Source organism: Thalia democratica, chromosome 3 (genome assembly GCF_965202585.1).
Source record: "Thalia democratica chromosome 3, ktThaDemo2.hap1.1, whole genome shotgun sequence".
Taxonomy (NCBI): domain Eukaryota; kingdom Metazoa; phylum Chordata; class Thaliacea; order Salpida; family Salpidae; genus Thalia; species Thalia democratica.
Genome location: NC_139167.1, coordinates 37232517 through 37258158, shown reverse-complemented (window position 1 = coordinate 37258158; position 25642 = coordinate 37232517). Strand labels below are relative to the sequence as shown.

Sequence of the window (25642 nt, the reverse complement as noted above, 5' to 3'; positions counted from 1 at the left end):
TTAAAATGATATGTAAGCATAAAAAGAGTGTCACTCCGTGCTAAAAGTGACGCCCGTGCTCTTCTAACTCGTTCCCCTGTTACTATACAAGAATTCCTAACTTCTTGGTAGTATTTATACAAAAATTTAAAGTCTTGAAATGTATTTAAGTTAAGCGCAGGTTTCACATCTTTTTTAAAGCTGTGCTATATGTTATTGTAAAACTTGAAAATAAGTTTACAGTTGGACTTTTCAACTTATCAAGTAGTTTTTAGTGAGTAACTTTTAAATATGGAAATCATTTAAATTAGAGTATAATGTATTTTAAAGTTATATTTTAAGTTGAATCACAAATTAGCTATTCTAATTCGCTAGTTATTCCAAAATTGTTAATTATTAACTTAACCTGTCCTGTTACTTTCAGCAAATAACTTTCTTTCATCAACAAAATTTACGTTTTTTTATTCTCATTTCAATTGAATGAAAAAAAAAACAAATAGTCGATTTATTGAAAAAAATTCCCTTAAAAAATCAATAAAGAAATGTCTATTAGTTTTAGTGATAATGAATTTCTAAAATAAATGTTCATTAACTTACTTGAAAAAAGCATGATATAATTTCTTTTTACTCTAAAACATTTTTTGGAATAAAATGACAGTAATACTTCTTAAAAAGTTTTACGTAAAATAAAAAGATTTATAAAAAACAGGTTACTTTCAATCAGCATAAAAAAATTACTAAACAAAATTTAGCTAAAAATAAACGTTCGATATAAAAAAGTTGTGTACATCACATTAAACAAGTATTCTCAATATATTGGCTAATTTAACATTCAAGTACAAAAAAACTACCTTTAAATATTAAAAATTAATTTGGAAAAAGGTGAAAATCTAAAATTTTGTGTCAACATTAAAAATTACTTAACTATAGATTAAAACTAATTTATCAAAGTTGTTAAAAATAATGTGTATTTCCTTTCTCATAACGACGTGACCTCTTCTTAAACCGTCAATTTATAATTCTTTTGAACAAACTACTCATTTTATTTTCTATGCATTGAATGTTAGCTCAAATCTTGGACATCTTCCTTATTTGAGCAGCTCGTACTTGGTGAAGAATTTTCTATTTTACCTTTGAAATAAACAAAAAACAGGCATTAGCAGGTAGAGAAGTAGTAAAATACGTGTACTCGTTATCATCATTTAGTGCAAAACAAAACGGTAACAAAAACTCACTTCTCGCCCAGTAGAAAACGTAAGGCCTTGAACTCGGAAGATCTTTCATTACACAGAAGATAACAAACATCATCAGAGTAGCATCTGAAGTCTCTTTAACATGAACTCTGGACAAGTCTTTCAGGTTGATCAGGATGGGGTTTGTTTTTTCCAATTGAAGACTAGAAAAGTATGGTTGTAAATTAATGCTAAAAAACAAACTATTTAGGTAATTTAATAAAAACTACAAAGAGAAGTTAGTATGTTAAAAGTATTTCTCACAGTGTTCATACTTTATTTATTTCAATTATTTTTAATCTTTATATCTGATTATTTGTTTGCACTTAAACTTTTCTTTGGTGGTTAAAAAGTTTAAATGCTTTTAAAACTTGAGATGACTCAGCTCTAATAAAAAATCTTGAAAATAGTATGTGCGTAACATTGGGTTGTTACAGAACTATTACTTAAATGGTCGATTGTCATGTTCAGTCCTTAAATTTAAATATCATTTATAAATTGCGACGGTTTTCTTTTTAATATAATTGTTTTTCTAATAGATTATCAGTCAGTTCATTTTTTAGTTAATACATAATATAGACTTGTTAGTAGTTTTGAGTGTATGCAATCATCCTGTTTTATGTAGAATTGCAAGTCAATTGAAAACATATTCAAAATACAAACTAAATTGTTCAATTTTACACTGTAAATAAAAATGTAAAATAAATAAAAAACAGCACGTATCACTCATGACAAAACGATCAAACTCAACACTCACACGTGAAAATCGTCAACCGTCTTGGGTTCGCCGATCAGCGGCACGTAAGCCTGGACCGACTTGAGGCCGTCCATGACGCTCGCGTCCAGCCTGGGCAGCCTGACCACCAAATTTTCGTCGGAGTCGATCGACACCCGCACCTTGTGCGACTTGTCGTACGTGCTCTCGACGTTGAAGATCCTCCTGACGCTCATGAGCACCCTCTGGCACACGTGCATCACGCTGTGCGGGGATTTTTCCGGCGAAACGTTCGGTTTGGGCGGAGTGACCAAACGCGTGAGGGAGTCGTCGTCGTCTAGCGGGGAGCTGGGAAGGACTTCCTTGCTCCGGCGCGAAGGAAGGGAGGAAACAAAGGATTCGTTTCGGTTGGACTCCGAGGTATTAGATGTGATTTGCGGGATCGAGGGTTGCGCGGAGCCGTTGACAAGATGGTTGTTGTGTGAGACAGTTTCGTTTGTCAAAGAAGATTGTTGGGCTGGTGAAATTCTTTCCACCTCTCGGTTCGGCCGATACATCTTCGTTAATCCATCGTCAACAAAGTTCCTAAGAAGTAATGTAAGTTTATTTGATTTTAAATACATATTAAGACTAGTTATTATTAAACTTAAAAAAATCCTTTCTAAGCATTGAAGTCTAAGTATGCAGAACCTAAAAAAACTAAAATAACTTTAAATATTTTTTACATTAACACCTCATTAAACAGGCAGAGAAAAGAACTTACGTGTACATTTGCCACGACTTTTTCAGGAAATTTCGCATATTTTCTTCCGATGAACGGGAAGAAACATCTCGCAGCTGTTGATTTTCAACTTGCAACTTTTCAACTTGCTCTTCCAGCGGACTGACGCGGCTCTTGAAATTATCAATTTCCGCCTTAAGCTCATCTTCTCTTTCCTCGTGTTTTGCCACGACGGTCCGCATCCTCAACCTGTGCAATTTGTTTTTCTCGTTGCTAAGTTCGACTTTTTCGTTCGCTTCGATCACTTGGCTTTTGAGCTGCTCGATCAAGTTTTCTTTTTCTTCCAGCACGGCTCCAAGGTTCAAGTCGTCGTTAACTTCTTTCTGCTGCGCTCTTTCCTGCAACTCTTCAACCTTAGCTTCCAACTCTGAAATCAGTTTATTCTTTGCGTCAATCACCAGGGAATTGTCCTTAGTGTCTTCGAGTTTTGATTCCAACTCGGCAACTTGCTCATTGGCTTCCTTCTCTCGCGACTTGGCGTTCTCGCACTCGTTCAGCTGCTCGGCCCACTTTCCGTTCCAGTACTTGATGTCGTTGTTCTTCTTCTCGAACTCGCTCTCGTAGTGCTGGTTTATGGTGACCATGACCTTCTGGTACTCCAGTATCTCTTCTTTGCGGCACTTCAGCTCTCTGTTGTAAAAATCCGTGTCTTCCCTGACCTCCTTTTCGAGACGCTCCTTGGCGAGCCGTTCCGTCTTCGCTTCCTCTTCGGCGACGTAGACCTTCATCCTGAGATCGTCGACCAGCTTGCTGTCGCTCGCAGCCTGCGGCACGGGCCTCGCCTTCTTCCCGTCCTTCTCGCTGTCCCTGCGCATCTTGTCCGCCGCCCTGCTCAGCTTCCTGCACTCGTCCTTGGACGCCTTCAGCGCCCTCGTCAGCGCCGTCTTCTCCTGCTTGAGCGCCTGCACCTTCTTGTCGTTGGTGTTGAGCGCGTCCGCCACGTTGTTGTACAACTTTTCCAACTTGTTGGCCTTCCTCGTCTTCTCAACGAGCTCCATCTTCATCGACTGCAGCTTCTTTTCGAGGTCGTCTTCCACCGCCGACTGGTCGATCGCGCCGGAGCTCTCGTCGATTTCCGCCTTCAATTTACAGTTTTCAGCTTGGAGATTGCTGTTTGCGCTTCCCAGCTTGAGGATTTCGTCTTTGTTTTCGGCGTTTTGCTTTTTGAGCTCTTCTATTTGTTGCTTCAGCTCCTGATGAAACTCATGCATTAAAGTGATGTTGACTTATTTAGACATTTTATAATCTAGTCAAATTAAAACAAATATTTTGAATTTACGAGCTTATACACTTTAATCAACAGTTTTTAAATTGTTAAAAATAGTCTAATTGAATAACTATAAAATAATTATTCTAACATCCCTTTACTACATTAAAAAATATAAAAATATTATCTTTTTAAGTGATAACACATACTTTTCCCTTTTATGTATGCATCTTTAAAGTAAACATAGGTTTAAAACTTAACTAACATTTTTAATATACAAGAAAAATCGTTGCACAAGTAAACTTAACTAGCTATTAGACTAGATACTTTTACTAAAAGGATAATGTTAGTCAACTATAAACATATGTAGAAACTTTTTTATTTTCTTCCGACGAAGCTTTATCACACTTAAAGGAACTTTCAACAGCTGCGAGCCTCTCTTCAGCATTTCTAATTTTGAGAGTTTTGGATTCAATTTCGTCTCGCAAGGTCGTGTTCTTCAGTTGGCTCGCTTTCAAATCTTCTTCCAATTGCAAGACGCGCCTTAATATTTTGTGAGTGTGAATATACTACTTTTTCCGACAATTTGATATAGATTGTAGTTGAATATATTGTTTGAAAACTATTATGACTACAAGTAAATAAACATCAATAGAAAAAAAACTGCAAACTTTGCAATTTTTTCAATATTTAAAAAGCCCGACTAACTGATCTTCGACGTGCTTCTTGTTCAGCTTTTTTATGGTCAGATTCAACCCTTCAGTTCTGTAACAAAAAATATACTAGTTTTTTTTTGCTTGATTTGGATATTTTAATTTGTTAACTCATTAATAATAAATCATCATGCAGTATCTCATCTTTAAAATAACTATCTTATAACACGAATTTTCACAGAATAATAAATATATATACAATATACATTCATATACATAAATACTTATCATCAAAAGTTACTTAGATAAGACTTTTGTTACACAAATGATCTTATCCATTTAAATACATTTTCAATTACTAACTTAAACATTCATACAACATTTGATTATTAAGCATATAATGTTGTTTCAAATTACAGCTAGGTAGACAGTATTTTTCACAGCTCAGCTTACTAAAAGACAATTTAGCAGTATAATAAAAAACTAGTGAAGCTAAACTAACACGCGATAGTGCATAACTAAATTACTGTAAAATTTTAGTTTTTATGTAAAAAGGAACAAACTTTTGCACATTCCAAAACTCTTTTCTTCGCTTTTTCCTATAAAAAAAAAAAAAGTTTTTATGAACAATGTGTTTCAAAAATACCAAGAAAATTTATTTATTTGCATGTTAAATTGAAAAATGAATTACTTTTTTCAGTAAAAATTATCAAATTAATAATTTGTTAGAAATAATTCAAACAAATAAAAAAACAAAAACCTTTAACTGCAATAACATAAATGTTATTGATTAGATATTAAGTAACTAAAATTATGTTTTAATTTCTGCTGTTTTTGATATTTTGTTAAAAATTAAAAGAGCAAAGTTTTCTTTGACGATATAAAATGTTTTTTTTTTTCAAATTAACGCGCTATAGAAACGTAAGCCAGTTGAAAGCATGAAAGCAAGGAACTATGTGCAAGCCACAAAAAACTTACCTTTCAGCTGTAGAAACGTTTGGCGCGGATATGTTTTGCTCGAAGTCACGACAATGACGTGGCAGTTTTTGCTTGGCCAAGGCGGGAAATGTAAGCCGAGGAAAACTATTCCCTTCATTAGGAGTTCTGCATTAAAAAACTGGCTTATTTTTATTTTGAAGCTTATAGATCCAAATTTAGGTTGATACATAAAACCAATAATAAAATATTATAATAAAAATAAGAACTACACGTATTAAAAAATAAAAAACATTCATAAACGGTAGAACTTACTTTTGTGAGCAAACATAAAGGCTCTGAAAAAATCTTACTGTTTAATAGTTTGATATTGACTTTTGTAAAACTTAACAATTCTATATAAATAGTTAATACATGTTTTGTTATAAAACTTTATTAAAACTTATTTTTTACTCAACACTATTTATGTAGATAATTTAAGGATAAACATTTTCAATCTTTTTCATATCTAGACAAATAAATATTTTGATAAGTAGTTAGCATCGTTGATTTAATAGTGATACATGTAATAATGATATCATAATTAACTTTATGAAATAAAAAGAGTAGCTAGTATACATAATTCCTATACACTTAACTTGTAGAGTACCTATCGTTATAAAAATTCTAGAACTTAACATTAAACATGAATAAATAACAAGAGCTAGAACTTACTGGAGATGCGTTTTTTTGAAAGCTGATTTTATATTTGTATCGACTTGTAGTGTCAATTCATCCAACACGTTTTTGCAGCTGTTATCAAAAATACGAATATAACTCATTATGTTCTTCTTAAGAATAAGTTGCTCTAATTTACAAAATATTTAACATGAGATAAAATTTGGACAACTTTAAGACTGTTTTGTTTGACAAAAACGCTTAAAAATATTAATTTCGCAAACTATAACATCAAATAAAAATATTGTATTTTTAACAAACAGACTCGTAAAGTAACAAATTTTGCTCTAAAGATTAATCTAATTAAAAAAAGCAAAATAACAGTTAATATATTTGACTTACACAACATCAATGTCATCTTGGTTGCTTGGAGTTTCCTGTTGTGGCTGAGTAGTTTGCTGTATATTGTTGGTGTGGTGACCTAGTTTTTTCTTCCTGCGATATATTACTTAAATTGAGTCTTACTCTTGTATTAATTTTCAAGTTTTGAACAAAAATAAGTTGGATCCGTTGTAAGCTGGTCTGAATTTATTGGAAAAGAAAAAGAAATAGCACTTATTTTACATTAACATTACTCTCTATTTAAATTAATACAATGTGCTTGATTATTAAGCGCAAGACTGAGAGTACGAGAGCAAAGCAGATAGAAAACTCATGTAAGTGCAATACAAAGAACAAGTTTAAAATATATATTTGTATTACATGTTTTGGTCTTAAGAAAACAAATAGAGAGATCTCAACTACTGGAGGAGAAATAATGAAATATTCTTTCAAGAGTTTATTTTACAAACTAAGTTTTGGTCAAAGACTTCTTATTTAAGCACTGACGAGGTCTTTGACCGAAACTTAGTTTGTAAAATAAACTATTGAAAGAATAAATTCATAGATATTTGTATGGTGGATTGGCTGAATGCGGAACAGGTTAGTGATAAAAAAGTTTTTTTTTCACAATTGTTCTAAAATATTATAGGTTGGTTAAAAACTTGGGGTGGACAGATTTTTAAAACTTTTGTAAAGGTTGAACAGATTTCAATTAATCTAAAGACTATTGTACTACTGTATACAACTAAACACATTTAAACATTTCTTGATTTCATTCTTATTTGAAAAACATATCTGGTGAGAAACATTGGGTGACAATAATGTTATTTTAACATAATGTTGTATTAAAAAACAACAATACCAAATTAAAATAAAAGCAAACTCTCAACATAATACTAAATACACAAGCTAACAGTAGTTTTTCAAAATCAGCAAGGCGTCTGCCAGGAGTAGTTGAAGTCTTCGCAGGCTTCGGAGGCCTTCCGCGCCCTTTCTTCTTCTTCGTTTTATTTGCTGCACAATCGTCGCTTCTGTGTTTAAATTTCAATTACACGCTCAATTTGTAACATTCTTTTAAAACTTAATTTAACCACAAACTTTATGGCTTCTACAGCTTTTGATTGACACCATCAAACAAAAAGCTTACTTATTTATCATATGTTTACAATTGTTTTACACCGTAAAGTAATGAATTAAACTAGTTTTTGATTAAACCTTGTACAGTTTTCCTAGTTAAACATATACAAAATCAAAAAAATAAAAAACTCACACGAGCGGTTCATCGCCAGGTTGCGGCCTGGAAGCGCTCGGAAGTTCCTTCACCACCTCTTTCCTGGGCGAGCCGAGCTTTATGGGGACGGCGGGGTTCTCGTCGAAATCAAGCTGGCAGCCGTTGTAGTGAGGCTCGCTCGCGAACACGCTGCTCGACTGCGGCTTGTGCGCGCTTCGTAAAATGCATTAGGTTGAGAAAAAGTAAACAATGAGTAAATGTTAGTATTATTAAGTAGATTAAGAAAAAGTAATAAGTATTTGATGTGGTGAGTGCTGCAATTTTTAGTTTTGGACTGAAAGAGCTTTGAATTTTAATTTGTAATAAACGCCCTGCGAATCTTACTAAATACAGGGTTGCCAAATGTTTTTGGAAAATTATCTCCAGATTTTTTTAAGTACAAATTTTCGGGTCTACTTTTATTTTAAACTTAAGTTTAAGGTAAGCAACTGTGTTAAATAGTATAAAAACATTGAAAAGATACTGCATAGCTACTTTAAATGTGTTTTGTAATAAAAAAAACTTTTGATGATGACAAATTTTTTTTATCTATATAATTAATTTTTTCAGTCAAATCAAAATTTTACTACTTAACATGTTAAAAATTCCAGATTTTCCAGGTTTTTTTAATGATTTTTGTTCAAAATTCCTCAAAATACAGGTTTTTTGGCAATCCTGTAGATATTTTGAACAAAACATTAAATTAAAAATTTTAAAGATTTTTCAGCTTTGTAAAAACTAATTTATAGCTAACAAATTAGTGATTTGTCTAACTGTGAGGTCAAAAAATTACAGAAAGTTATACTTAGATTTTGAACTTGATTTCTAGGTTTCTAAAACACTTTCAGGATTTTTGACCTTAGTCTATGGTTTTTTAGCTTAAAATGTTTCTTTTTTTTTCAGCGAAAAGATAAGTTAGGACTAAAAAACATTTTGATTCACAAATTTGAAATTACTTTAAATTGTAGCAGTGCTTTTTTATATTTTTTTTTATTCCATAAAAATTTGTACAATTTTTTTATCAAGTTTATGCTGGTCGTAGTAATATGGTTTTTTGAAAGTCTTAGTTTTATGTATTATTATTAGCCTAAACAACTGCTAAGAATTTAACTTCCAATGCTTTAAGATTTTATTTTTAAAACAATGGTTCACTCAAAAAAAAGGTCATCAGTTATTAACAAAACCTGGAAAAATGTGGTAAACATGTAGGAAAACAATAGGCTTTAACTAAATTAAAAGTGTCAATAAGGTGCGAAAAAAAGACAATGAAATTAAAAACACCTAGTAATTTAGCAAAAAATCTTAAAACTATTAGGTTATTCATCAAAATGAGTTTACGTTAAGGTTAGGAAACTATTACAAGAATTTTTTTTAATTATCTTAAACTACAATACGGTTATTTTAATTCAATTTAGTTTATAATTTAAAATTAATTCTAAAAATTCTTATTTTTGACAAACATATCTTAACTAGCATCTTGTTATAAAAACATTTTCGATAAATATTTTTGAATGCTAGTACACTACATCAGAAGCTTTTAAATTCTGGTAAATGTGACTTACATTTAGATAATATTAAAACAGTTTTTTAAATTTCAAATTTAAAATTTTTCATTTTGTGTAGTAATTCTACTACAGGATATAGTCGTTGATATGAAAACGAAATAAATCAACTTTTCTACTTAACTTCTGTAGTCAATGGCCATGTTCAGTTTAAACAAAAAATCAACATCTTCTAGACTTGGGAAATAATTAAAGTTAAGTTTTTTTTTCTTATTCTCAGATACTTGTTTGTTTGTTTTTAATTGTGAAAGACACAGTTTATCATAAGGGGGCATAAAGCTTTTTTTTAACAAGAACTTACATAGGTTTTTAATTAAAAGCTAAAATTATTTACCTCAAGTCACCCTTTATAAAGTACTAAAACTTTATTTAACCTTTAAAATACAGTCACTTCTGTAAAAAGTTTGGCATTCAAACACAAAATCTAGCTTATTTTAATGTTTTTTTTAGCTAGTGATTTCAAACTTTAAGGAAATAATACTTTAACAGTTTTACAGTCTTTACAACACTATTTAAATTTAAAGAATAATTGCAACCAAAACACATAAAGGTTTAAGTATTTTTGAAAAATTGAGCCTTATCTCAGAAAACAAAGCATTTAATAACAAATATGAAAAACATCAGTAAATACTAAACTGCAAATAACTTTAGGTTAAAAAACCCTAGAGACCATTATCTTTTTAATGAAATCTTTTTTGTGTTTACAGTTTTTACTTTGAATTCAAAACCTATTGAGCTAACTAATTTTTTAAATTATATCTCTAAAAATATTTTAAAGGTGTTTTATAAGTTTCTGCAATTAAGACCTTATAGTAAACAAGGAAAGAACCCTCTGAAATTTAAATATTAGTTAATTTTCTGAACTAAAAACATAAATAAACTGGACTAAACTATAAGATATACAAAAATAATTTAATAAAAGTCGAAAGTTCATTGATGCTCAATGAATTGCTTAAAGTAACACAAAAATATTCAATGTTTTTATCAAATTTTGAGAGTAGTCGATGAATCTTTTTTATACCTACTTTCATAATATTTCATAACATTTTAACTTAAGTTTTCCAATTTCTTGGCATTCAAAAATACCATATTATTTGGCCTTCATGGTAAAAAAACATTATTAACTAATGCTAAACATTCATTACAAAATGGCTTTATTTGACATAAAGTTTTCACTATAACCTATACTAACATAAATAAACTTACCACAAGTAACTCAGATTTTAAAACAATAAACTTTCAATCAAACAAACTAACGTTTGAGCCAGCTGGTCACTTTTAGGCTTGCTGTAAAGCTTCAAACTCAGGTTCTTCGGGTAGTCGCCGAAATGCTTCCTTTTCAAATCTGTTTTGCGGCTGCTTTGAAAAGACTCGTCCGTCGTGTCCAGGTTCTTCGAGGAAGACGACCCGTTAGGTGTTGAAACCCTGCAAACGGTAAGTTTTTTACAAGCTTAATCAAAGAATTTATAGTTCAGATTCAAATTTTAAGAACATGCTCAGTTTTAAAGTTAATCATTATAGCATAACACAAGTTTATAAGTTTTTAAATAGTGTTGCTTCAATCAATACAGATAAAAAAGTAGCAACTTTTTCCGGTGCGTAGTTTTATCAAAACATTAACAACACACGGTATTCTTGATTCGCTTAAGTGTTATTTTAAATAATAAACGTAATAAATTTTAATAATAATATTGTTCTACCTCTTGGTTTAAATTATAAACTCAATTATAACATGAATTTTATATTGTATTAAATTTTTAAATTACTGAATTTTGATATACTTTTATTTCAGCCTATTTTACTAAGATACATGTGTTAAAAAGTCTTAATCGAAATATCTTTACAATTATTTATTTTATTCTGAGAAGTGAATTGTTAAATACTTTAAAAACAATTCAAAAAATACCATTACCAATGCAAATTGAGACAACAAAAAAAAATTAGGTTTAGACTTTGTTCTTATCGTTCAACTTTTAATACTTTGAAAGATGTACAGGGTTGCCAATCGTTTTTTCAAAAAAATTTCCAGGTTTGATGATGACAAATTTTTTTTATTTATATGATATATTTTTTGATACAAATCAAAATTTTATTACTGAAAATGTGAAAATTCCAGTTTTTACCAGTTTTTTTTTTCAAAATTTTCCAAACTTCAGGTTTTTCCAGGTAAAGTGGCAACCCTGGATGTAACTAAATTAAAACAAAAATAAACGCAAAGGTAATTTTGTTAAATCCCCAACGGTTCAGCACCAAAGAATAAAAAACTCACACTTGCGACTCGAAAGTCCGGCTGAGCATTGAGGGCATGGGGGATATTTCGTTGCCGAACACGACGTGCTTGAACGGCGGGGGGTTTCTGGTGACGCGAGTCGGGGTGCTGGTTGACTGCTTGAAGTTCACACCGTTTTTCGCGTTCGGTGAGAACGCGTGCACACCGGAAGACGTGCCTGCCACTGGTGAGCTGTAGAGAAAAAAAAGTTCAAAAACTATTTTTTAATTCTTATACTTAATTTGAATATACAAATGCTTTTTAATTAATATAAGCTAAGTAGCGTTTTATTATTTATTGTGATAGTTACTCAAATACAAATTGAAAATAAGATTCCTTGCTATGAAATAAGAAAAGTTAATTTAAAAGAAAAAAACAATTCAAGTTATCAAAATATAATTTATGTTTTAACATATGTATCATCTAATTTTAAGTGAAAAACAATAATTAATTTTGTAATATTTTCGTTTTAATTATAAAAAACTGTATATCTAACATTAAATTTCCAGGTAGTACATTTTGAAAATGCTTGTTTTTAGGAGGTCTTCCCGGTCCTTTTCTGCTTTCAAAAATATTTTATCTTATTAAATATTAAGTATGATTAAAAACTTTAAATAAAACATAAAAATCAACACTCTATTCTGAATACTCCAAATCATCATAAAAAAATAATAGAAAAACCACAACAGAGACATTACAGGTTCAGCATTAAAAAAAATATATCTAAAAAATGTTTTTACAAAAAAAAACAATAATTAAACTATAGAGTTTTAAACAAAAAGCATCGGCGAAAGTCAGCAGAGCAGAAGCCTGGACTTTCGTTTGCCGTGAGACAAGCTCAAGTTATTAACAATAGGGTTGATCACGCCAATTCGATCATCAGACCACAAGTTTCGGTAGACTGAGACCGGTTTCGTCCTTCTGAAGGACGAAACCGGTCTCAGTCTACCGAAACTTGTGGTCTGATGATCGAATTGGCGTGATCAACCCTATTGACTATAGAGTTTTATAATTAATTCTCTGGTGCGTACAGCTCTTTTTCTTTAGTTATCAACGGATTATAAAAATGGAAGAATTATTGGTTCAAGCTAGTAAAACACCTTCACTTACTTTTTTACTTACTTTTTATAGCAATTTGTTAGTCTAATTTACTTTATCATCTTTATCATATTATTTAGGTGTATCTCTTTAGAAAAGTATTTGTCTTTAAGTTGAATTATTATGTATTAAGTGTTTATGTGTTAAATGAAAACACTAACTCCTTAAACTCATTTAGAATGAGAACTTTAATTGTTTTCCTATATAAAACTATAAGTAAATACAGCTGTATTTATCACGCAATTTTATTGTATATATCGTTGAAAAATGGTCCACTTTTAAACCAAAAAAAGTAAAACTTTTTGTTTTCCTGGGTTTCTGCTAATGTTTTAAACTTTATCTTTTGTTTTCCTGTAAAAATGTATTTTTTCAGTGTAGTGGAAACCGTTTGGCTAAATACACTCAAAATGTGTATACAAAAGATAAAAAGTAAAAGATGAATGAGAGTCTAAAAAATTATGTGTAAAAAGTTCTCAAGTTAGAAATTTGCAAATTAAACTGGGATAGTTATAAAAGAAAACTCCCTATAAAATCATATACAGTCTCCTTGAATTGATTTTAATAATCTGATTGTATATACTATAAAGTCTACAAATTAGTCAACAGTTCATGTACACAACATAATGACAAGTTAAGCACTCTATAAGTAAAAAACGAGTTATGTGAAAAATAGTTTTTAAATAAACAATTTTTTAAGCAAAGTAAGAGCTTCTCGTAAATTCAAAATAAGCTAACTAAGAAAATTCAGGAACAGTATTTCCCAAAGGGGACAATAGCTAGTTAGACGGCGAAAAAGTAAAAGGGTAACTAGCTACTAAAAAGGGGATATAAAACAAGGGAACGATTTTTTTTTGCTAAGGAGGTTATTAAGAAAATGAGTATGGGAAACCCTGGTCTAGAGGTTGTGATATCCTACAGAACGAAAACAAACTCAAATTTAAAATATTAATGCATAAAATATTCTAACCTCACTTCATGGAGCTTTCTAGACGGTTCACTTTGAAATCCAGCACGTTGCTTGAATCTTGGCAATTGAGGTGTTGCTAACAGTCTTCTTAAATATTAATAAAATTATCACATCTATACATCACTCTAATTATCAAAAAAAAAAATTAAGTAAAATAATAACATTATCTTTTTCTATCATTTTATAAATAATTTTTTTAAATAGTTCATTTCGTTAATTAATTATCAGAAAAATCATTGTTATACACTATTATTAAAAAAAATAGTGATTTGAGATTAAACAAGAGTAGTTTTTTTGCCAATTAAAAAAAACTACCTCATTAGCTTAAACATATCAGGATACTCAAGGACTTTATTTTATGAGACATGATTTTGACAACTAACTATATAAAATAAACATTTAAATGTTTTAGCAATTTCTTATATATTTAAAGCCATATGAGTTTTTATGAAATGTTATTCGCTAGATTTGTTACAGAAACAATTTTTTTAGTTTATATATATAAAAAAAAAGATTTGGAGAGTTCAAAATATACCATATGCTAAATGTACTTTAAAATTTCAAATACAAAACAGCATATTCATTAATATCTTTTGATAAAATTTCTTGACTTTTCTAGCTCATTTCTTACTAAATTTTTAGTATTTAAATTCAAAATTTATTTGTAGAAAAAGTTTACTAGTTTTATATTTTAACACTTAAAACTTCTTAAAACACAAAAGAATACTTTGTGAAAACTAAGGCTTCTAGCGTAGAAACTGAAACAAAAAATATTTTAGTGAATACAATTTTAAGCTGACTTCCATATACATCAATAAAAACAATATTTTTAACAAACCAACCTTAGTTGAAAAAAATGTTTTAAATGTATAACTTTATATTTTAAAATTCAAAGTTTCTTAAAGAATTTAATGTTAACTTTGCAGGATTTTTTTTTTAATTCAACCTTTCTACAAGTTGTTTTTGTTTATGAGTAATGCTGATGGCAGTCTTATTCTGTCCTAATTTAAAATATAAATTTGCACAACGCTGTTATCAAAATAAATGAAGAAGATACAATGAGTCTATTCTAGGATTGCCACTCTTTGAGTCAAAAAATTTTCCTATAGTGACCAGAAACTTTCCTGAGTAACCTTAAACTTCCCTGAGTTTTTTTCAAATCCTTTAAAAAAAGCTATTTATTAAAAAATTACCAAGTTAATTCTAAGAATACTGAAGAACTTGCCGCAAGGCTAAAAAATTTCTAAATAAGCACTTAAAAATGAATATAATAACTTTTTTGAACAAAATATTGAAACTGGATCTAAATATCATTCTAGATTTAGAAAAAAAATTCCCTGAGATTTTTAAAAATCTTAAAATTTCCCTGAAATTTTTAGAACAAACCAAAACTGCCCTGAGCTTTACTGAGTTAAAAAAAAGAGAATCAAAACTCCCTGAGTTTCCCTTAGATTTTCTACAACTTGAAAACTCCTTGAGTTCCCTGAGTGTGTGGCAACCCTGCTATTCACTTATTATTTTTTTAGAAGAACAAAAAAAAAAAGCAAACTTTTTGGCCTGCGGTTCATCAAACTCGTAAGCGGAAGTGGCAGAAGTATTAGGAAGATGAGAGGTATCGTTGAAGCTGTCAGCTGCGGTAGAATCCTCATCCCACGGCTGGTGCAGAGTCCTGAAAAGTTGCATGTAGGTTTGTAAATTTTAGTGTTTGCTAAATCAGCTGAACTTTATACTCGTTGTAATATTGTTACACTTTCAACTGTCTAACAACCATGCCCTTAATGAAATTGACTAAGATAATTAAACAGTTTTACTAGTCAAAAAAAATTCAATATTCATATTACAATTCACTTTTCTTTCAACTATCTAGTACAAAAAATATTTTTACTAACTATAAATTTGTGATCTTATTATGTTTTTTAATGACGATGAATTTAAGATTTATCACTTTAAATAATTTTGTAATAAAAATAGCTGATTACAAACACTAAATAGTATACTATTTCGTAGAACTAAGTAGTCATACTATTTAAAAGTTCTTATACTTAGATTCTGAAATATTAAATTAGAAATAGATTTTAAATAAATTTTTGAAAGAATAAATATATTACTTCTCCTCCAGCAGTTGAGATCTCTCTATTTGTTTTCTTAAAACCAAAAAATATATAATAATACTTAGATTCTGATTAAAAAAAAAATTACTAAAGTAAAGTTTAGTCTAAAAAACCCTTTTATAAACAAAGTAAAATTTATTTTTTTAATTCTGTTAACGTATAACAGTTGACTAAAATAAAACTTCACAATTAAAAAAAAAAAGTGTATACATTTCAACATTCAAAAACTAATGTATGTGGTTAAACTTTCAACAAAAACGTTTAAATATCTTTTTAAACAAATATTTCAAAACGTTCAGATTTAGCTTTGATTTTATGTAAATTAATTTTAATTTCACAGAATCACTTATCTTTTAAAAACCCTTTTGAGCTAACCAAATATCAACTTTTTGATAATTTTAAAGTAATTTAAATACAAATTTTGACCGACTAGTTTTAAAGTAATTGTTTAAAACAGGGGTATTTGAAATCTTATCTTTATAACTGAATTGCATACATCAGGGTTGTCAACGGATTTTGGTAAATTTTTTCTGGGTTTTTTGAATTTCTTCAACGTTTTAAAAAAAAGTTTTTTTTTGTCTATTTTTAGTACAAAACTAAACTTAAGTTAAAAAAACTATCTTGAATAGAATAACAACATTTACAATATACTGTAAAACTACTTTAAATGTATTTTTTAATATTAAAAAAATAAAATGATACAAAAAAATGTTTATCTTTATGATTGACTTTTAGTTTCTTTACATGTAAAAATAGATTGAAATTCTGGGTTTTTCCAGGATTTTTAGTGACTTTTGTTGAAATTCCAGGTTTTTTCGTTTTTTTTTTCAAAATTTCTCAAATTCCAGGTTTTGGAAACCTTGCTACTATGTACTTTGTATAATTATTCATAAATTACAAGTATGTATTAAAAAGATATATATTACTTTAAATACTTAAAGATATTTCACAAACAGTTTTTATTTCATGATGTTTTATATTTGTTTCAAAAAACATCAAACTCTACGATTTTCCATGACTTTTTCCTAAAACTTTTAAAATTTATAACTTTACATGACATTCAAAGACTCTAAGAATTTTTGGCACACTTTGTCTTTAAAAACTTGTTGAAGACAAAAAAATATACGAAAGAAGAACGAGCGAATTGATAATTTACCTAATTAATAATTTAGCATGTCAAATAAGTTTTAACAAAGACCTTCATAAATTTAGTAAGTCAGTAGCAGGTCGCGTCAGTATACACAGCAATTTCAACTAACCGATTTGTATCAAAAAACTTCTGCCGTTTCTTATCAAGTTGGCCTCTGTGCTTTTTCTGGGTGAAATTGGTTTTCTGTCTTCTGCGTTTGCGCGGACTCCTTTGCAGGGACTCGTTGTTCGATTCACTGCTTGGAATAAATATTTAGTTTATACCGATTCATATTATTGGGACACGTTCAAAATCCACCCAGTTATATTCGAGAACCGCTTACCGATCTAGGGTAACAGTGATAGTGGAAAATAAATAAAAATATGCAAAAAATATATAAAATAAATTAATAAACAAAGAAAATATTCAAAAAATCGGGTGGATTTTGAACGCGGGTGGATTTTGATAGTATACCATATTATTAATTTAACATTTTTATGTCTTTTGGCGGAACTTTAATCTAAGTTTAAAAAAATGCTAACTTACATGTTGTTGATTATGCATGACTGTATTAAACAAGTATAGTAAGTGTTTGTAAATAGTTTCATTTAACGAATGTTGCATTAATTTTATCCTATTAGATTCTTAGAACTTTTTTTTTACTTAAGAGAAGTATTGTATAAAACACGTTAGAATTGTTAAACTATTTTGAATAAATAATTATCAGTATCTCTTCAAAAAAATTCTCCACTGTAATAATAGAAACAATATATTATCAATTTTTTTATGACTGTAAACTTTCATATTAAATCTTAAGAATATTCTAACTAAAAACTATGGAGCATATTCTGGTATTGAACACAAGTCCATAGATACTTATAAAAACCGAACTAAATCGCCCCTAAACTAATACCTAGATTTTAGCCACTTTTTTTAATAAATATGTTACTAAAATAATACTTAGAATAAAAATTAGCTCAAAACGTGTTTTTACTTAAACAATTTATTCAGTTTAATTTATTATTAAATTAAAAACAGTAGACCAACCATGCAAATTTATTAAATATAAATTTTATCACTGCAGTAAGTTTTACATAACTCATGACAATATCTTAAAGTTGAGTCTAACCAATAGGAAAGGTACATCTAACCAGGGTTTCCCAAACTTTTTCTTATCAGGCCCTTTTGAATAAACTAAAAAAGCTATGCCCCTCTTGTAGAATTATTAAGCTTTAGCTTATTCTAGTCTATATGTTTATACTTGTTTTGTTTCAGATATTTTAATTGTTATAAAATTTACTTAATTCAACAACGAGTTATTCTTCATGTAAATATCTTTACGATATAATTGCTTCTTCTGTATAACTTGTAACATTTTTTTTCCACATTCACGCTCACTAACTGTAATGAAATTAAAAGCCTTACTTCGAACACGGGTTGCAAATGTTCTAAAAGGTTCATCGTGGTCTTGATACAAGCTTACCAGTTCTGCTCTTTTGACACGAAGCCATTCTGACTTAGCCATCAACCTAGGATCATTTGCCAACATGAGATCACTAAGTTTGTCATAAGCACATTGAAACAGTTGTATGCTTGTATTCTGGCTGCTTATGTTTGAACCAACTTTGAATGCCTCCCACCTGCGAATGAAAGCAATCCATGTTTCTAATCCCACGGTCCACTCTTGGCCGAATCAGTTGAGGTTCATTTGGCATTGATTTTGATGAACCAGAACTCTTTTCATGCAGGTCCAGAAGCCTGCAAACTAACTCACATAACTCATTTGGCGTTTGGTAGCTGCGTTCTCGAATTGCGAACTTTATCACAACTATTATAAGATATTTTGGCCTAATGACCGCGGCAGCTTCTATGACAGGAACAGGTCCAAATACGGTCCGGCTTCAAGGACCAAGTTTATTGTTGAGAATGAGTCGTCCAGGACAGGCTGGCAGGACTTGTAAGATTTGTTCCGCCTGTTGTTGAAGTGGCGTACGCTGAAGCCCACCAGGGCGTCAGGGGAAAAGGGATCTTGGAGTTCCACTCTCAACAAGATTCGAACGAGGCAATGGACGAGCTTGACGGAACTGAACACAAAGCTAGAAAGTTGCGACTTTTGAAAGTTGAAGTAGGTGTCTACTGCAGAACCAGAGCGGCACCCATTAACGTAAATTGGGAAGCAGTGTAGTTGTTATGAAGGTGCTTCCACATGATCAACTTGCGGTAACAATTGATGGCTCACGGAGATTGACGCGAAGGAATAGAAGGTTTTTGAGGTTGTACAACCCAATCTCTACGAGTATTGATACGAAGAAATTCCATGGTTGGCGTCAGGATCAATCTATCTCACAGGAAGAAAATGTAAGTCATCAACCTCCTGATTCACCTTCAATGTTTTTGGATGGTTCGAAAGATGCCAGAACTGATGAAACAAATGAAGCTGATGGTGATCATAATAATGTTGAGGAAGAGCACACTACTGCTCCTATGGTTTCCACTTGCTCTGCGTAGGTTAAAAGACTTCAATGCCCCAGGTCCAAGTTGGTGATATTAATAAAGCCAGAAGGGATTCAAGTTAAACTGGATATGTTTAATTGCGCAGAATTTAATTGTAATTTTATTTTTTGCTGTTTTACAGTTATATTATTTATTTCTTTTAATTAAAAAAATCCGTTTTCAAAGCGTTTTCTTGGTTAACGTCAACTGAATTTTATTAGTATATCCAATTTATTTCAATTTTTAAGAAATGCAGTTTGTTACTTATCTAGATTCCCTCATTTGAGCTTTGTTTTACCTTAAGTTTATTTTTCCTTAAATGAGCAGAAGGAGATGTAAAATTATCAAGCTTTAGCTCATTTTAGTTTATATGTTTATACTTGTTTTGTTTTAGATATTTAAATTGTTATTAAATTTACTTAATTCAACAACGAGCAGAGTTGCTGAGATCAAGCTGAGAAAAATTTCCCGACTTTTCTGAATCAAACTCTTAACTTAAACTTATTCTAAAATATATAATCTAACACTTGAAACTATATAGAGCTTTCAATCTAATTTTAATACAGGTTAAAACAACAGTTTTTTTTTGCCGAAATCAATCATCTAACTTGCATTACATCACTTGAACCATCTGTGTATGATTGACGTATTTGCAATAAACAGCTCTATCAGCAAAATACTTGTATTATTACCTTATAAACACAGCTCGTCTGAAAAATGACACTACTTTTTGGCTTTTCCTAACATAAATGTTTCTAAATAAACGAAACGATATATAGGAAACTTTTACGATTAAAACCTAAAATTAATAACGAACTTTCACAACTAAAACCTTAAAACAATAACAAACTTCTGAATTAGAAACTTGAAAGAATAAAGAACTTAATCAAACACTGTTTTTTTTATTATATGTGCTAAAATTTAATTTCACCGCTTCTTTATTAGCACTTCAACCTCTTCATCTAATGAAGATATGGTTTTCTTCATCTGGTCTGCATCTCGCTTTACTTTCTTGGCCGTTAACCATTTGCCTCATTTTATTTAAATCGTTCTCATCTGCTGCCCCTACACTTGTTGAAGAGAATCTTTTCTCTAAATCTAGTGGGCTTCATTTCTTTTCTGTTTGTACTCATTTATTTTTACCTCCAATTTTTCTGCCTCAATTATTTACATCAACAAAAAACATTTTGATTCTAAAATTAGGCCAGATGAATTTTTGTGTATATATCACAGTTTGAGTTTCACTATGGAAGTGTCCTTGCTACAGACCATCAATACTTAAAAGCTTACAAAAATTGCGTGTTCAAGTAGGGTAGTTGTTCAATATGTTAATAGAAAATTTTTGCAGTTTTATAGAGGGTATTTTATTAATTATACCAGATGAAGGCATTGGAAATTAAATAAGTTTGTAAATCTCTAGGAAAATTTTGTAACTTTAACCTGACTTTAAACAATTTTTAATTCAATTATTTTTTTACGTTTTGAAGGCTTTGGAAAATAAGGAGTTTTGTAAGTTTAAACTGACAAAATCTGATATTTTTTTTGTCAAATTTCCTGAATTGAAAAATTCAACAAATATTACAAAATTGCTTTAAAGTCAAAATTTACATACTTTGGATCATTTTAAGGTAAGTTTACTAGTTTGTTAAGAGACATTTAAATTTGAAAAATTTATAAACAAAAATTGAACTTAAACTTTTTTAAACTGTTTAAACTAAGTTTATTTGAAAGCCTTAACAGTAGAAACTGTTAAATTATAAAACTTTTACTCAAATACCTACAAAATAATCTATAAATAAATATCAACTTAAAATTAAATACTTATTTAACATAAAGCGCAAACTTCGGCCCATGGGCCATTTGCGACCCAAAAAAGCAAAAATCTGAGGCCCGCGAGCTACTTTTCCGCAAATAACAGCTTTTAAAAACTTTATTGAAAAATATTTGTAGTAAAAATCGACAATTAGGCTCTAATTTTTAGCATCACTAATTACTGAAAAGTTTATTACTTTTTTGGTTTAAAATAGTATTTTAATATTAACTAATCAAAATAATTCAAAAAAAATGTAGCCTGCAGAAGACATCTTTATGTCGTGCGGTCTGCAAGCAATTTTGTTTTTTAAATTTGGCTGCAACTTATAATAGGCTCCCGAGCCCTGACGCGAACAATAGCAAACACAATGTTTTTCTTAGTTAATTGTTCACAAACTTTAATTTTGTTTTAGTTAATTTACACACTTGTCTAAAAAGCCGTAAAATGAACTAAGAATTTAATTGAACAAAAAATCAATTAGTATCTAATTTAGTATACAAAACACAACTAAATCAATATCAATGTATTTGTTTTTTTTTTTGAAAAGATTATGTTTGTTATGCTTAATAAAATTATAAGTATATAACATGTATTTGTACTACATATTCAAATTAACTATAATATCATTCTACAAACTCTGTATGTACTTTTAACTAAAAAGGCAACAAAATATATAAGTTCAAAAAAAGTTTATTGTAATCTTTTTCACCAAGTAAAGCTTCCATAATGATTAGCGAATACTTGCTAAACAAATATATTAAAGTAAAAATAAACTTTTACTTAAATATTAAACTTATAATTTTATTTTACTGAATACTATAGAAGTAAACCAATATATTGAATTTAATAATTTTCAAAACAAAACTGTATTTTATTGACAAAAGTTAAACAATTAAAATTGGTTTCGTAAAAACAAAAACAAATTCAAGAAACAAAAGAAACTCATTTGAGATGATACACTCAAATTTGGAAAAATTAGTGAACTAGAAAGTTAGATAATAAACTATATCTTAATTCAAGTCTTTATTAATAAACTAACTTAATATTTGTTCCATTTTGAACGTCATTAGACGATTCTGAAACCAACCTGCAAAGAGCATTACTTTTATAATAGATAAAACTTTACTATAAAATTTTATTTAGTTTTTCAATTAACTATTACATTAAACCATATAAATAAAGGTCTATAAATAAAACTGAGATAAAAACATAAGATATTGAACACTAACTAAAAAATGTCAAAAAAAAAATACATTTATGTAAAATTTCATTTTGAATCATTTGAATTACATTTGAATATTACAAAGCGAATAACAAATCTATTTTATTGAACTCACGAGTGATTGTTGATTCCATTAGTATGGCTTATTATCAAACTGTCGGGTAGATTTGCTGTTGATTGCTTTGCAGGTCTACCAACTTTGGAAGATTTACTGCAGTCTTTTCTGCATTGATTTTATGTTACTTACTTTTAAATAACTTCTTAGAGTTATTTTTATAAGGTTTTGTATAAAGTTATATTTAAATTAATCTTATAGAAATAGTTGATGGTAATGAAGAACTATATTCATTTAAAAAATTTATATTTAAAAATATATATAAATTTATAAAGTTAAGTAGTTTAAAAAGGCTTGAATTAAGTATTTAGCTACGGACAAGCGATCAATTACAAAAAAATTGGGCCAGTTGTTAATAAATTAAAATCAGTATTGTGAATAAAATACTTTCACAGTTCAACAGTCTTATATTAAAAAACACATAATAAGCAATTATTATTTCACTAACTAATTTCTTAGCAAAATTAAAGACTTTCTAAATATTAAGAACAAAACTATAAAACTCAATGCAGTGCGTAGGTAGATAAACACACTAGATAACTGAAACTAAATAGTTTACAAGAAAGGTTATATTTTAAATTCTAGTAGTTATATAAATGATGTACTGATAAGCAAAAAAATCTGTAATTTTAACAACAGGATGCATTTCTGATACCCTGAATAAAAAAGTTGAAACAAAAGTTTTATCTTATTTATAACTGAAACTAATCATTTTAAAATAGCTTATTTAATCATTAAACAACCAAAAGAGCAAGTTATCATGAATCTCACAACAATTTTGTTTTAAATCAAAAATTACATTAGTTTTCTATCAACTAAAGTCAGTAAAAATAAAGCAAGGTTGTTCACAATATCAAAAAAAAAAAACTTTGTTCATTTTCTTTAAAAACTGTTAAAACATATTTTCTCTCATTCTATATCTTATTGCATATGAAACTTTCAGTGTCTATTTTTAATCTATAGTCAAGCAAATATTTAGATATGTCATATTAATGGTTTTTACTGTTATCTTTTGTGAGTGTTCAACATATATGCAATTGGGTATTAATTTCATGACCAACAATAACTTATGCAGGAGAGTTGTAAAAAAAGAGCGCTTCTTTAAATCTAGCGGTTTTAATACTAATATTTTGCACTTAAACCTTCGTTTAAGATGCATGACAATCTAAAACCAAAAAAAAAATATTTTAAAACCGCTAGAAATAAGACATTTATTTGTAAGAACTAAAGTTTTTAATAGTTAAATCTACAGTTTTTATATTAAGAACTTAATTTACTAAAGCAGGTCAATAAAACATTGAACTAGAACGCTAATTTTAGTAAAATCAAAAAAAAATTCTTGAACTATGTACGAAATATTTAATGGATAGTAAAAACTAAAAAATCATTTTTTAGATTGTTTAGTTAAGTAAATTAAAAAATGTAACTAAACTTAGTAAACACTGTATATGAATAAAACTTAATAAAAACTAAATAAATGTTTCTATAATAATAAAATTAACTAATAAAACTAAAAATAGATCAAAATATACAATATTTTTTTATTAATATAAAGTTAAATGAATTATAAGTTTAATCAATGTTTGTTAAAAATTTCAAAGAGTTTTCAAAAGCAAATTATTAATGAGCTTTATAATAATTAATATATTAATTTAATTTAATACTTTAGTTACTTAAGTTGAATTTTTAATTATTACGTAAAGGTTTCTTAAACAACTTATTCCTATAAATAAAAGTTATTTTAAATTTGTATATCAGAAAGTAATAAAACACTTTATTTAAATAAAAAAACATTTTCTAAAAATGGCAATAAAAATTTTGCACAGATTAGCTAATTAATAGTTGTTAGACTTATCACACTACTAAAGTTAATAGCTTATATAATTTGAAAAAATGATGTGATAAAATTCGAAAGAGAAAAATCATAGACATTAAACCTAAAAGAATTGTCTTAATACATCTACATATTTCTAATTAATTTTAAAACAAAAGATATAAAAAACCAAAACACTTTAATAGCTTAAATTAGCCTGAAAAAATAAACTAAATACTAAATAATTTTCGAAATTACTAAAACTAAATTGCAGAACAAGTTTACATACTTCAGTAGTAGTACTTCTAGCAAAGTTAAACTTAATTTCCCTATGAACAACTGAATTATTCAACAAACCATTTTATATTAAAATTATTCATTCTAAAGATTTGTTTTTTATAAAAAACTAATTAAATATTTTTAGCTGGTAAATAAAATGCATAAAAATTTCTACAACACTAGGTTTATCAATATTGTAGAATATTTAGTCTTTAAGACAACCAGTTTGTTGAAGTTAAACTTTTTTAAATCAATTAAAGATACTAACTGTGTAGGTCTAAAACTATCATCTAATGTTTTGTTAAACTGCTTTGATTCAGTATAGTAAGATGGAAACATCTTTGCTTTAGGAGTTCTGTTAAATTGAGCTTATGGTTTATTTTAAGTTTATAACTATACTCTTAATAATTACATTTAATGTGCTTAATTAAATAAGTTAACTTAATTTTGTTATCTAGATATATAAAAAAAAAGAAACTTGTGTTATTACTAAATTATTAAATTACTAAATAATATGAAGTTTTATTTTATTTAGCACCTATATTTGTGAAACAATACTTACAAAAATCTTTTTCTAGGCGTTCTACCTTGAAGATTACTTTGGTTTATATCATCTTTAGTTGATGACATAAAATTGTTGTTGTTTAATTAAAACCTGTAAAAAATAAACGCTATTGTATTATTATTTCTTTTTTTTAAGGTGTTAATTTTTTTTATAATCTACTACCAAGTATAAATTACTTTTTGTAGACATATATAGGTTAAATTATGTATAAAACATATTCAAATCATTTGAAAACTTATAAAAATTCAAGTTCACTTAGCTATTAATATTTAAATATGTGGTTAAAACAGAATCAATTCAAGTTGAGGATTTTTATACAATACCTTATAACATTAATTATGAAAATTATCAAATTTATACTTGAACAAAAAATATAGATAAATAATTTTCTCACT

The 25642-nt window shown here is 28.6% G+C and overlaps 1 protein-coding gene across 2 annotated transcripts; it reads right to left on the bottom strand.

Moving 5' to 3' along the window:
- Positions 1-694: 694 nt before the first annotated feature.
- On the bottom strand, positions 695-25330 carry LOC145831405 (uncharacterized). 2 transcript variants are annotated; one of them, XM_082938659.1, is made up of 22 exons: positions 25245-25330; positions 24951-25037; positions 22591-22698; positions 22293-22340; positions 17078-17203; positions 15257-15376; positions 13708-13794; positions 12139-12201; positions 11643-11834; positions 10631-10798; positions 7812-7985; positions 7456-7572; positions 6563-6655; positions 6218-6295; positions 5546-5671; positions 5131-5166; positions 4623-4679; positions 4289-4457; positions 2690-3900; positions 1969-2511; positions 1215-1375; positions 695-1110 (listed from the first exon to the last, which is right to left on the bottom strand). In XM_082938659.1, the coding sequence occupies exons 1-22, from the start codon at positions 25310-25312 to the stop codon at positions 1043-1045; spliced, it is 3900 nt and encodes a 1299-aa protein (XP_082794785.1). In that variant the 5' UTR covers positions 25313-25330; the 3' UTR covers positions 695-1042. The 2 variants fall into 2 exon arrangements, with proteins under 2 accessions (XP_082794785.1, XP_082794786.1); XM_082938660.1 differs by lacking the exon at positions 5131-5166.
- Positions 25331-25642: the final 312 nt, after the last annotated feature.